Raw genomic sequence first — 14262 nt, 5'->3', positions numbered from 1 at the left:
TGCAAAATGTATAGAACCACTTCTTGTGAAACAGTCCGCTTAAAAGCAAGTAACAAGCCACAACTTGGAGACTGCTAAAATACCAACTTAAAATATTTGGTGCAAACTTAAAACAATGTTATTGTCATTTCCTAACTACTATATTATTATTTCTTACTATCTCTGATGTTTATTTTTCACTTAAAATTAGTATAAAAATATTTCGGTTCGTAAAAGAATTAGAAATATGCAAGAAAAAATTTACGCGTCAAATTTTATAGACTCTTTCATACCAATACAGAAACCGAGCAAACACCAATAAAATAAACATAAAGTCTTACACATTTTCCAACAGATTTAATGTTTCGCTTCTGAAAGAAGCTAAACTTCCGTTGGAAAGATTGTGAATTTGCAATTCATGGCCTTAATAATTTGTAAATGAAACTTGAGCGACTTGTATCATTTTATTCGTATTATTTATTATATCATATCGATAGTACTTAATTTAAAGGAACGTGTAGTATTTAATCTAAATAAAGTTGATTATTTTAAAGTCTCAAATAAATAAATCACTTGTGTTTGAAATAAGTGTCTTCTAGCTTGGCTTAATTTTCTTCTAAAAATACTCAAAATTTGCATTTTACGTACTTCAAACTAGGTTCGAGGCCAACCTTGTTCCTCGTCTTTTACCCAAAGTAGCGATCAAAATCAAACCAAATTTGCAATGGAAATATCTTTTTATTTCCCCTTTGAGCTTTCAAAGGGACTCCGGTTCGTCAATTCCTTAAAGATATTAAACTTCCTACTCGTTTCGTTTTAGAAGACATTTTAAAGAAACCCAGAGTTTACTTGGGTAATGTAGAACGCGGTCGTATCTTAAACAATATTTAGAACTATCTAAATCAATTTGGTTCTCAAATATCATAGGAATTAAAATGAATTATCCTCTTTGTCTATTGTTGCAATCTTGGTCGAATCATTCACTCGTTTGCTAAGCCTATCTACGAACTGAAATGCTGCGTCAAAAAATTACACATAATATTTACTACATTAATCATGGGAACAATATACATAACATAATATAACATAAAACAATATACATAACGTAATTTCTAAATACTACATTGTAATAACTCCGGTCGACCGTTAATGTACACAGCTACATTTTTCCAATGGCACTGTTCTTAAGTACTTTCATTGGACGTTAATAAATGGATTTTGGCCATTAATAAAAGTGTTCTGAAAGGGTAAAATATAAGTAATGCGTCCAAAATATTAAATGTAAAATTCCAGTATGTATCTAGAATTTAATATGCTACGAAGTAAAGTTTTAAGTACATCGCTAGCAGTCTTTATTTATTGCCATTTTGCTAGTATTGCGATTTAACGTAAATTGGTATTCTTATAATAAGGGCATTTTTATGTATGCTAACAGAGTAAAAGGAAAATTTAGCTTGTTTTCTAAATTAGATTAGTCCTAAAATATTTTATGACAATTAAAAATAATTTAAAAAATCTTTCACCGTTAGAAAGGTAATTTATCTGTGAATAACATAGGACAACTTTTATTATTAATTTTTATAGTTTCACGTGGACTAAGTAGGGAGCAACAGCTAGTATGAGATGAATTCTTACATATATTTTAAGCGACATGAATACACTTTTCGAATTTAATAAATGTATGACACAAAAAAATTATCAAATTTCAGTCGACCTTTACTTTTTAATTTACAATCTTTAAAGTAGCTTTTCTATGAAAAATGAACAAACTTAAAACTTAATTTCCTGCGACTTTATAAACTGAGAAAGCGATTCTCGGAATCTAAAAGCTGGAGAAATAAGTTGGCATGTCTTTGCGTCTCACCTTTACTATTCAATAAATGTACTTTAAAACTTAGTTTGCAAACACGAATCATTGACGATAATATAACATTTTGTATATCAATATTCAAAAGTAAGAATTAAAGCTTATCGTTATTTTATTATTTATTAAAGCTTTTTTTTGTGACATCTATAGACTTAAATGTAATAAATGGGTTCCAAAATTCAGTCTTAATTATATGTTTGGCACAAGTAGAGTACTTTACAAATTTAATAACAATTAAAATTACGCACTAAGACGACAATATTTCAATTAAAATGTCTCTTTGTAATACTCCTTCATATGTGCCGACGAAAATCGAATATTTAGTTTGACGTTAATTTCTTACGATAGAACAAGAGAAAGTGCTCTCGTGGCAAGGGTGTTACTTAAATTTAGGGGATTAGAAATTACATGAATTATTTAATTAAATTTGTATTGTGGAAAATTTGGTACAAATTGTTTTGGGTACGTAATGTTGTTAATTTTTTCCTATAAAAACTATAAACAATTATACATAATGTTTTATATACGTTTTTGGGAGCATTCGCTTTTTCATAAATAAGGTAGCTTTTTAAACTCATTTCTTTATTTATAGTGTTTATACAGTAAAAGTATTGTGCTTTGCTAATCTTTGTCAAAAACCATATTATTTTTTCTACTGTGATGTATGTATTTCATTTGGGATGTGTTATTTCTACATTTTTTTTTATAAATTCCTTAGAATCTTACTATCGATTTAACATATTTAACACAAACGAAATAGGCAGGATCAGCGGTTTCGCTGAGAATTTTGGCTAATGTGTGAAGGAGAAAGGGCCGGAGGGGAAATGGGTGGGTGAAAGGAACCTTTCGGCTAAGGAGCCTCCAATATAACTATATATGATGAATTTTCATACCTAATATTGTATATTACTATAAAACATAAATTGTGTTAATCCTGAAAGTTTTTTAAAGATTATTTTATATGGAAGGTAGCAAAAACGGGATGGATTAATATAAATTTGGCATTATTGTTGCGGGGTGGAATAAGCCAGTGAGCGGGAACTGGCAGAGGTGGGGTGGGTCACCCCTCCCCCCGCGCCCCATGCCCCCGCACCGCCTCGCACCAGTCGCTAAGTCTCAGGTTTGCGCGCAACATCCCGTCACTTAATCGTTCACGTTTTTCATAGTTATTGCTAAATTTACTTTGATTACGATGATCCTATCATCTAATTGAAATTATAAATATATATTGTATACGAACGGGTGTGATCAGACAAGATGAACAGTAAAAATATAACCCTTTTAGTTATCGCCGGCTTCTTATTGTTTTACGTCGGCGTGTCGGCACAGCCTTTTTCTGCAGAGAAGATCGTCGTCGGTAAGTCACTTCATTCAATTCTTGTAATAAAATTTTATTTAACTTCTCAGGATAAATATTTTTTTACATGCCATTTTCTTGCTTTAAACGTTTAGATAAATATTCTTATAAATTCAATTTAAGTTTTTTATTTTAATATTTTGCCATAATATAACATAGCGATATTCAAATATAGTAAAAATTGTCGTTTGCATGTTTTGTTGTGTACTCCCTTTAACTGGTTATCCTCTCGCTCGGACAGAATGTGCTATATCGATTTTCTCTTTCTTCCCCAATGCGTTCGTCTCACTTACACCCACCCGCTACGAGATTAGCTACGACGCTACGCGGGCATTAATGCGTGCTACAAAAAGTAGTAGGTTACAATGTGTAACTAATTTTAATGGATTATGAACAACGCTTAAGCCACATCATTAGGAAAATGAATAAAATATTATAACACACTATCTAACTAAATATATAACTTAGTGTTAACATCAAGTTAGTCGCATACAAAGTATCTAATACCCGGTTTCCCATCTATATTTAACCGTTCGTTAGTTTTTCGGTTTGATAACTTCGTGAAATGTGTTTCTGAAGTATGTTAATATGAAATGAATGGATATTTCAGCAATTTAGCATAATTCAATCCTAGACATCGGATTCGATTTCGGATTTTCAACATTTAACATCGACATACATCGTGATATGTGACGAGAATTTCTTATACTTGTACATCTACAATAATGATACAAGTTTAAATTCCAAAGATATTGTTTTCAAAATGTGTAAATATTTATTAACAATCTCTAAACAAGCTTTAGGTAACGGTAAGGAAGAAATTTTAAATCAAAAGTAATGATATTTTAACTGGAAAAGATTAATTCTGAATAATTTGGAAAGTTTGGAAGTCACAATCCGATCATCGGCTTTGTCTCGAATGGCAAGGTTTTGTTTACAATTATGCTCGTAGATATTCAAATCATAAATGCGAAGCTTTAAATGGATGGATGTTTGTTACTATGTATCTTAAATAGCTGAACATAGCCTAGAAGAATGTGTAGGTTCTTTCATACAAAGATTTTTTTTTCAATTTAGCGCGACATCACGGGCTAATACTAGTGTTTGAATGAAGACAACCATTCACTTATCTAGGTACCTTTATAATAAAATAAAAAATTCGGCCAACAATATTACTAACTCAGTATTTAACTTCGCAATGATAAAACTACTTAAAACAATAATCATAATCGTAATATTAAAAATGCGAATGTTTAGATGGATTGATTGTTAGAGTTTGTAGCCCAAACGGCTAAACGGGTTTAGATGAAATTTTGTATAGATGTAGAGGACAGTCTGGAAGTACACTTACAAGAACACATTCTCTTTTGTTTTTTTTTTAATCTCACGGTGACGGAGTTGCGGGCGACAGCTAGTCGAATATAAAACCAATTATAAATAATGCTCGAAGTTACATAGTTTTGTACTAGTTTATTTGTTTAATATTTTGTAGCTAGGCATATTCTGAAAATGGTTACCGTAAAAATTGAGATGAAATTCGGTATTAACAATTTAATAGTTGGTCAATACCAACTAGATCAATAAAATAAACACTCGATACATATTCTGTGGCCGTCTATGGGTATCGGCTTCGCAATAAAAAGACAATATAAAAGAATAGATTATTTTCTTAACAAAATGTTTACTGTACCTATGTTTTTCTATATAAAATCGGTCCATCTAATACGTATTTCCGCAATCAAGATACTTCGTAATTAAGGCTTTGCGTTCGAAGTGCCATCCCTAATTAAAGACGAGTGAGAGAAAAAGAAAAGAATTCTCTCAGGAATTCGACAACTAGACTTAATCCTATAGTATCAGTGGTCATTTTGTGCCAACCTACATGTATACTACTGAAAATGAAATATACAAAAAACCTTGTACTATTAGAGCGCACACCTTTGACAAAACTATCGCACAATAGTTGTCAGATTGTCGACTGTCGATTGTTTTGCAGCACAGTTTAGTACGGCAACTAAAAATCGAGTAATGTGCGCACCTCCATATAAGCAATTAGAAATCTGAGCGCAACTAAACAGTTGTGCGATAGTTTGGTTAAAGTGTGCGCGCTCTTAATTGCTCAGTAAAACCGTTTATATTCTTAATAAATTAAATCATCAAATTTAATTGTTAATGTACATAAAATATTGTCCAGTTTAATCTATAATATTATAATAAATCATAAACATACACTTCTTTGTTGCCTAAGATGTCAGCAATTACAGCACATTTTTGAATAGTTCTTTTTTTAATAAAAAGTCCTACACTACCGTCACGCTTTAGGCTATATATTTAAACGTCATTAAACATAGGGGGTAAATATTTTGGATAAAAAGCCTAATGTGGGAAAGAGACCATAAGTTGCTGCCAACATCAAGGAAGCAAGGTTGTCATCATGTCAAGTCATTTTGACATTTGTAATCAATAATTTGACAAATGTAAACAATGAAAAAAAAATTTTATAATTTCATGCGGATGAAGTCGCACGGGAACAGCTAGTCTTAAAATAAAAAGCGAATTAAACATTCTCGTATCTAACAAATAATTTGAAATTTCGACGAAAAGCGAAAGCTCTGAACGAATTTATGCAACGAGCGTCAAAAATATTATTTTAAATATAAAACATTTTGGAAATGAAACTAGCTTAAACAATGATACATTCAAAGCTTTGTTCACATAAATGACTCGAAATACAATTTTAACGAAAAATATTTGATGCAAAAAAGTTTTGTAACACATTTTAGCGATTCACCTAAAATTTCTAGCCTGATAGTGCAAACAATTTAAGTTATTTTTTTATTTCATAGAAACTGCAAACAGTCCGTATAGTAACCTAGTAAAAGCGAATTCACTTGAATTTCATACATATGAAAAAAAAGTTTTAAAACCAAGAACATATTAACAAGTAAAAATAAAAAAAAACCTTTCCTGTAACGGATATTGAATATATTTCGTTATTGGTATTTACGAAAATGTTTCGTGTAGAGTATATTTGAGTTATAAATTGAATTGACTTTTTTTACAGTATTATTTACTTAATGGTAAAAATATCTTATATTCAGTTGTCAATAGATGGCGTTGTCTTCAATTTTAAACCAAATCTCGATAAGGATTATAATAGTCAATTGAAAACTATGGTATATAATACTTATTTTAGAAGAAATATGTAATTTTAATCCGGGCCCCTGGAGCTTACCTACAATGGCCTACTGAGGGTTGATGACTTCACAGAATGTGCAGGTTGCATTACAATGATTTCCTTCACCGTAGGAACAAGTAAATATAATATAGGCGAGTTAATATCATTTTAGACAAATGGGAAACATCAAGTGATATAATGTAGCCCTTAAGCAAGAGCGTTTTCTCAATGTCTTTCGCATTGCGCTTTGCCAAGTGATTAGGAGGCGGAGGCCATTTAGCTCACTTTAGAGTAGCTTGGCCTTATTTTTCGTGGTACGTGAGAAACTTATGTTCAATTCCTAACTGTTAAATGTAATTTTAAAATTTATTTACTATTGCAAGTCACGTTAGATACGAGTTAAACGGTATACTGCTAATTTTCTTGGCTCAATTTTATTACGCCGCGTTTTTATTTAAATGCATTCAAAGTTAAGATTAACATAAGTAGTTATTATTGAGTTGTTCGAGTTTTATACTGGGTTGCTGAAGTATACATTTATTTTGAAATTGATATTGATTCACAAGTTACGTAGTTCGGAAACGCATTTTATTTATTTCCACCACTAACGAATGGTTGAATGTAGCTGAGAAACCAGCTGTTACAGACGTCGCTTCCTATTCATCACCACTAGTTCACTATACATTCCCAACGAGGAGCTTGGAGTCTACCCTATTAAAGGGTGGCTAGGCCATAGTCAACCACGCTGGCCCACTGCGGGTTGGTTGACTTCATACATATCTTTGAATTTCTTTGCTGTGCTGTGCAGGTTGCATCACGATGTTTTCCGTCACCGTAAGGATGTCGGGTAAATTATGTATGAAATTCGAAAATACAAAAATTACATTAGTACATGGTTGGATTCTAACCCAAGACCTGTAGATTACAAGTGCTTAAATTCTGAGCCACTGACGTACTTTCTATTAACTATACCTAAATAATTTCTAGATAAATTAGATACATAGCATGTTTGTATCAGGCAGACGATGTAATGTTACGAATTTTCCAAGCATATTGAGTTTTCTCGAAACAACAACAGCGAGAAAAGTTTTAACAATATCTGAATAAAGTTCTTAACATTACCAGCTAGGGAAGTTATCTTACCAGTTACCCTCTGGTTCTGACGTATATTGCTGAAAGTGTAGCGATCAACTTTTACTAACCCTGAGGATCTTACACTAGTATAGATATCTCCTTCTATCTATATCTATATAGTCTCCTTCTATTTCATCATTACTATATGATTTATTAGGTTATCCTAAGTTTCAACGCAACAAAACTCAAGTTACTTCGTTCAGAAACGTGAAGTTCTTGTACCAAAAAAATTAACGAATTGTTAAATGTAGGTAACCGGCCATAAGTCTTGGTGATTAAAAAGGGGAGCTCATTAAAAAGAGGCACATTTAAGAAATATTCATCAAACTTTTGATAATATTTGGTATTCAACAAAATCCTTATACAATTTATATCATTGTTCTTTTGATTGTTAAACATTGATTTTGAGTATGGTTTATTTTTCTATATGTTCTACGAGTACTTAATAACATCAAGTAAATGAAATATTTAGCTTTTTAATTCAACACTTATTTGTATGACATAAAATGTAATTAGGTGAAGAATTCCTGTGAAAATATCTGGCTGGTAGCCAGTTTCTACTACACCATTAAGAAGAAAGTAGTGCCTTATAAAACCATATTTGTGCAAAAAATTAGGTTTTATATGAAACTACCTTCGCCCGCGACTTAGATCGGAATTTGTTCTTGTGATTTTTTCCCGACTATGCTCTACATTTATGGCAAATTTCAACAACATCTGTTCAGCAGTTTAAGCCTCAAACTTTAATAAACATCCCTCCTTCCATTCATCTAAATTTTCTAACCTATAATATTATAAAGATAAAAACTTTGTTTGTTTGTAATGAATAGGCTCAAAAACTACTGGGACGATTTTAAAAATCATTTAACCGCTAGAAAGGTGATTTATCTGTGAGTAACATAAACTATAATTCACAATGTTTTTTTTTTATTTCACACGGACGGAGTATCGGGCGAAAGCTAGTTTACAATATAGTAAAATTAAAATGTTGTATTGGTTGTTTGACCTTTGGATGAAAAATGGAAGTATTTTAATTGAAACCAAATATTGTTTGTGTTTTGATGTGGCGCGTTTTCAGTAACAACGCTTGGCTTCCTTGATTGATTGCTTTATTCGTATGGATTCAGAAACCTTTTACTTCTAATGTACCCCTACAATGGTTATAACAAGAAATAGCAAGTAAATGTTTCTTAGATTGTTAGTAATCGGGACAACAGAGTCATAATATAACAGAAGCTATTGGTATTTACAATTAATTACTAACGAGCTTTCACATGCAACTCCGTCCACGCGAAATTAAAAAAGAAAAGTAAACAAAAGCGTGTAACTTATATGTTCTTCCAGACTGTCCTCTACATCTACGCCAAATTTCATCGAGATCCGTTCAGCCGTTTAGGCTACAAACTCTAACAAACATCCATCAATCTATCTAAACATTTGCAATTATAATATTAGTATGTAGTAAGACTAGTAAGTTTTGTGTAAAATATTTTAAAATGTTTGTCGATTAAAAGTACTCTGACTTTTAAATTCTAAAGATAAAGTGCAAATAAACTTTTCGCCACTGCAGTATTGCAACTTAAGATTATATCGCTTCATAAAATTCAGTGGTACAGGACGGCCGAGGTTTAAAACACTTTTGTAGCGCTGGGAAAGTTTCTTTTAATCTTTTTTTAATGAAGTTGCCGGACTCTCGCAGTCAGGTAAGATACTTCGTAGTACAAACAAATCCGGTTTGTAATAAAAATACAATATAAAGAAAAATTATGAAGACCAGCATTAAAAAGAAGCAATCCTCTAGCGCTTAAGAACTTGCTGGAAACTTAATAATTAATGTTACAAACTAATTTCTGTTTGAAATTTTATTTACAATTAAAATTAGCGAGAAATCTGTTTTTACACATATTTTTCTAGGGATGTTTTTCAAACAAGAATCATCGAAGTGTTATTTTCGTTTTAAAGTCTAAAGTTGTTAAAACTCCAAGCACAATAAGTATAGTTTTCAAAGTACGAGTAACTGTCTAAAGTAAGAGGTCCAAATAAGCGTATAAATCTAAAAGACTTGAAAATTAAAGAAATATTAGTACATACTCTAGCAATTTTCGATTCTGGACAGTAATATCCGCACACTGTTGAAGGGAAAAGACATTGCGATAGTTGTTAAGTGAAGCAAAAAGAACTAGAACTACGTTCACATTAAAGGAGCAAGTGAGTTGCTTCAGTGATTCCGATAAACGTTACGGTCAGCGGCTATATTTCAAGACTATGACATCTCCGAGAATACGGTCCTACCATACTTGCTTTTTTTATGAGAGCTTTACTGTTATACTTTCTAGCTATAGGTATAGGTTTGAAGTCGGAACTTGGAAATATTTTCTACAAATTATTGGAGAGACTCTTTCTCTTTAATTGAATTAAGATCTCAGAAAATGTTTATTGCTTTCTATCGATAACTGCTGTTTATATTCACTTTTTCCCCTCGTGGTTCATCAAGGATTTTACTTGTGTATTTAAATGCACTCAGGTCACTTTACGTTCACTCTAAGATCGGAGCCTATCCTAAGTAAGGGGTCAGCCCATAGTCAACCACCATGTCCTAGGCTAATTAATACGTCCTGAATATTCCTATTTCTTAATGATTTTAAATTCCGAGAAGTAAAAACTGTTTTTCTTTTCAGGTGCAATCTTCGATCAAAACACGGAAGAGATACAGAATGTCTTCAAATACGCGTTGACGGTCCACAACCAGAACATAAGTAGCAAGAGATTGGAACTTCAGGCGTATGTTGACGTCATTAATACAGCTGATGCATTCAAATTGTCACGACTCAGTGAGTATCGGACGTCATTTAGCACAAATAAAATAGGTCAACTGGAATTCTCTCATATCTCACACTTTTCAATGCTGCGCCTTTTTTACTTCAACGAACATCGCCAGTTAAAGCTGTGAAGCCAAGGACTCCAATAAGTTTTAAAAATAAAATATACACATGGAGAAAATAAGTTATGAAAGAAATATAAAATTTACAATTTTGCAATGATTAGTTTAAGTGTTAAATTGTCGGTAGTTATTTGTTAAAATAATTTCTTGACAAGATATGATATTTATTAATAGACTCCTCTGTTAGGTAGATAACAAAAATTGCAAATGTCAAAAGTACCGTTACCATAATAATCTTGCTTCCTTAATGTTGGCAGCTTCTAGTTTATGATCCCTTTTCCACATGAGGGAATTACTCAAGAATATGCTGATATCCTACACCACAAAGTAGTGTGTGTTTACGCTTCATTATATTAGTATAGATAATATAGTTATTTTAGACTACTTGAAGCAGGGATAGCCGATTACTTCTAAAATGTCAAATCTGAATTAAACAGAAAGAGATATTCCAAAATCTACCTTTTTAGTAGTTACGTTCTTATTTACCTACCCCTAGCGGCTCGTGGGACTAAAATCATGAACATCCACGAAGGGCAAAGAGCTGCGAAATAAGGTTATTCATAAACTTTGTTAATATTTTTCTCTCAGAACATAAAGACAAATCCCTCTGAGACATTTTTCTACAAAAACCGGCATCAAACTTATCGCTACAGTGGAACGACAACGGGGGTCATTGCGTACGCCTCGCGACGAGATACCGCCTCGTTTTGTAAAAAACATGAACAATAGATAGAAGTGGGAACATATTTCGTGTCATGAAAAAAGGGAATAATACGAAAATACTGACACGGAAATTAAAAGGAGAAACAAAAGCAAATTGGCCGTGAAAGAGGATGAGCGGAGACCGCGGTCGGTTTGCCTATTTGCTCTAATGACGAGTATTTTCCGGATAGCTGTGTCGTCTGCTTTACTCAGAACTGGGTTAGGTACATTTAATATTCATTTGTTTTATAAATTATCACTCACAATGGTGTTTTGTGAAATGTAAACTTTCCACACTTATATCTATTTAAATACACTACGTGTGTATAGAATTATTAGAAGGCCTACTGTTTAGATAATAATTTTGGATCACATATCGTTATTTGCATTGATATTAAAATTACTATTTAATTTACATTTATACATAAATATAATAAAATTAGGGTATCTGTTTGTAAAATCAAAAGAAAAATATCGGATTTCTGGAGGATAATGTATTTGCGTTGCTGATAACGAAAATCGCATTTATTTATTTTTTGTCTGTATGTCTGTCTGTCGGCAAACCGAGTTAGTTCCGGGTAATCTCCGAAACGGCTCGGTCAATTTCAACCCGACTTTCACTGAAGGGTAGTTGACATGGACGGGCATATTATAGGTTACTTTTTTTTAATTCCGCGCTATCAAAATGGCGTAACGGGTGGTCCAAATTTGCGCTAACGAAGTTTTCGGGCGACAGCTCGTTTATAATAAAATGCTGCAAATATTGCATCCGAATCTGCTTTATTTTTTATGTGGAAGTCCACGCAATCAGATTTTTTTAAACGTTACTCTTTTCACTTTAATTATAATATTATACATAAATAGTTGCCGAGTATTATTAATACCATCCCTGTAATAATAGCAACAATTTCTGTACGCGTATTGATTTAGCGTGTCGGAATTTAATTTGTAATAGTACAAAGTTATTGTAATGAATTGGTTATTGATATGGAATCTAAAGCGGTTACCAAAATTATTTCAAACCGTTCAAAATTTAAATTATGCAAATTTATAAAGGACCGATTTGAAATTAGCTTTATTCTAAACTATTGCGATCTTGAGTTGAATTTCCATTGCACGTTATGATTAGGCAGTACGTCAAGACCAGTAATTAATTGTACAATCTCCTATGTATGTAGATATAAATAACACTATCTCATGTAACTAGATACTTAGCCGTATCTATGTAAATTAAGCTTTGATGTATGAATGGCTGAGAAATGGACAATTCTTGGCGAATGTGCTGAACATCTGTACTAATACAATAAACCGTAAACACATACTACTTAGTTACGTAGGATGTCAGCAATTGCAGGATATTTTTGATTAATTATTTTTAAAAATAACCCTACTACTTAGGGAGTAAATAATTTGGAAAAAACCATCATGCGGGGAATGGAGACAAACTTCAAGCTTATCAAGGTTGCCATGGTTACTATATTAGTTATCCGATGTGAAAGGCCTTCGTTGTAATTATAAATAAGCAACATTAATAGTTATTTTTAAGGACATCAATATAATTGTAACCCCGTTGTTGCTATCGGCTACAATGGCATTGACAACTTTCAGATCGACTCCGTCCGCGTGCTATTAAAAAAACAGTGAGTAGCATATGTGTTCTTCCAGACTATGCTCTACATCTACCAAATTTCATCAAGATCGGTTAATCCATTTAGGCTACAAACTGTAACAAACATTCATCCATGTAAACATTCGCATTTATAATATTAGTAATGTAGAATGATATATATCTGAAGAATCTAAGTAATTCAAAGTTATTCCACAAATTCATTGAAATTCATTTCCGTCTATTAGAAGAGTTGCTAAGAAAGTGATGGTTCACTTAAAAGTTTAAGCGTTGAAAATGATTCTTAACTAAAATTTCTCATTCATTTTATCTCGGATATTATTTCATCTCCACTGATAGACATCCGCTCTGGGGACCTCCGTCCATTGTAATTGCACCCTAACGCAATTACCTTAAAAGCCCGTCATTGGGGCTAAATTTAATATACTTTAAAGTAAAAGAATTTTCTTAACTCACCTATTTATGTTTTTAAAGTAGGAAATTTGTCCTTCGTTCTAATTTGTAAACAAAGAAATACAACCACTGAAATAATGGATGATAATGACGTCGGATAAATATTACGTTACGTTTCCGACTTAGATGACATAGGCGTTAAAAACATGGAAAACATTACAACAATATTTCCAGCAGCTGTAAAGTGAATTATAATACAAATAATTTTGTCACAGCCTTAAATGCACATTTTAACAGTGGTAGTGCCCGCTTTAACATCTTAGCACAAATGGGACGGCGCGCCCGGTGTATTACCACGACCACACAGAAGACAGACGTGAAATGGAAGAAATTCCGCGTTTCGTCTGATGAGTGTGGTGCCGGAGGCTTAATTTAAATCCCTTTCTCTTTACTATCCTTTTCTTATAAGGAGAGGTTGGGAAGGGGAATTGGATTTGTCGGTGGAGGAGATGCACAGAAAGGGGAAATATCCTTTTTATGTGCGTCTCCTCCTCCGTCGTATAAGGGTAGGCAACGCATCTGCGATTGCGGATGTCTATGGGCAGCGGTCGCTTCGCCATTTTGGCGGATTCTAGTGGCCGTTTACTCGTTTGCCACTTTATGCTATATAAAAAAAAACGTAATAAAAAGTAACAACAAGATAGCTATCTAGCGGATGTTTAAACTTCGAGAGGGTAGATCAATACCAATATTATTGAAATGGTAAATTAAGAAGCATCAGAATAATTAAAATGTAATGATTGAATCGGCGCGGAAACAGAGTGGCGGTAACATTACAACGAGGTTTGCATTTTACGAAACCGTGATGAATAATGAGTCTGCGGCTATTGTTTATAAATGACAAAACCAACTAAAGCCCATTTACTTATTTACATAAAATCAAATATTTAATTCACCATTTTGGAAATAATCAGTTTCCAAATGATATATTATTTTTTTTGACCGACTTCCCAAAAGAAGGAGGTATTCAATTCGTCGGTATATTTTTTTTTTTATTTTTTTTTTATGTGTGTTACGGCATAAC

General features: G+C 32.5%; 1 protein-coding gene across 1 annotated transcript in view; it reads left to right on the top strand.

Annotated features, from left to right (window-relative positions):
* Positions 1-2975: 2975 nt before the first annotated feature.
* LOC106111955 (glutamate receptor 1-like) overlaps positions 2976-14262 on the top strand; it is a 53661-nt gene continuing 42374 nt past the window's right edge. Inside the window, exons 1-2 of the mRNA XM_013294168.1 lie at positions 2976-3203; positions 10194-10346. Of these exons, the coding sequence (XP_013149622.1) occupies positions 3104-3203; positions 10194-10346 (253 nt within the window). The 5' untranslated portion in view covers positions 2976-3103. The remainder of the gene's footprint in view (positions 3204-10193; positions 10347-14262) is intronic.

The sequence above is a fragment of the Papilio polytes genome, unplaced genomic scaffold (assembly GCF_000836215.1).
Source record: "Papilio polytes unplaced genomic scaffold, Ppol_1.0 DF824381.1, whole genome shotgun sequence".
Lineage (NCBI taxonomy): Eukaryota > Metazoa > Arthropoda > Insecta > Lepidoptera > Papilionidae > Papilio > Papilio polytes.
Note: the sequence above shows the minus strand (reverse complement) of the source record. Positions and strands in the feature narration are given on the sequence as shown.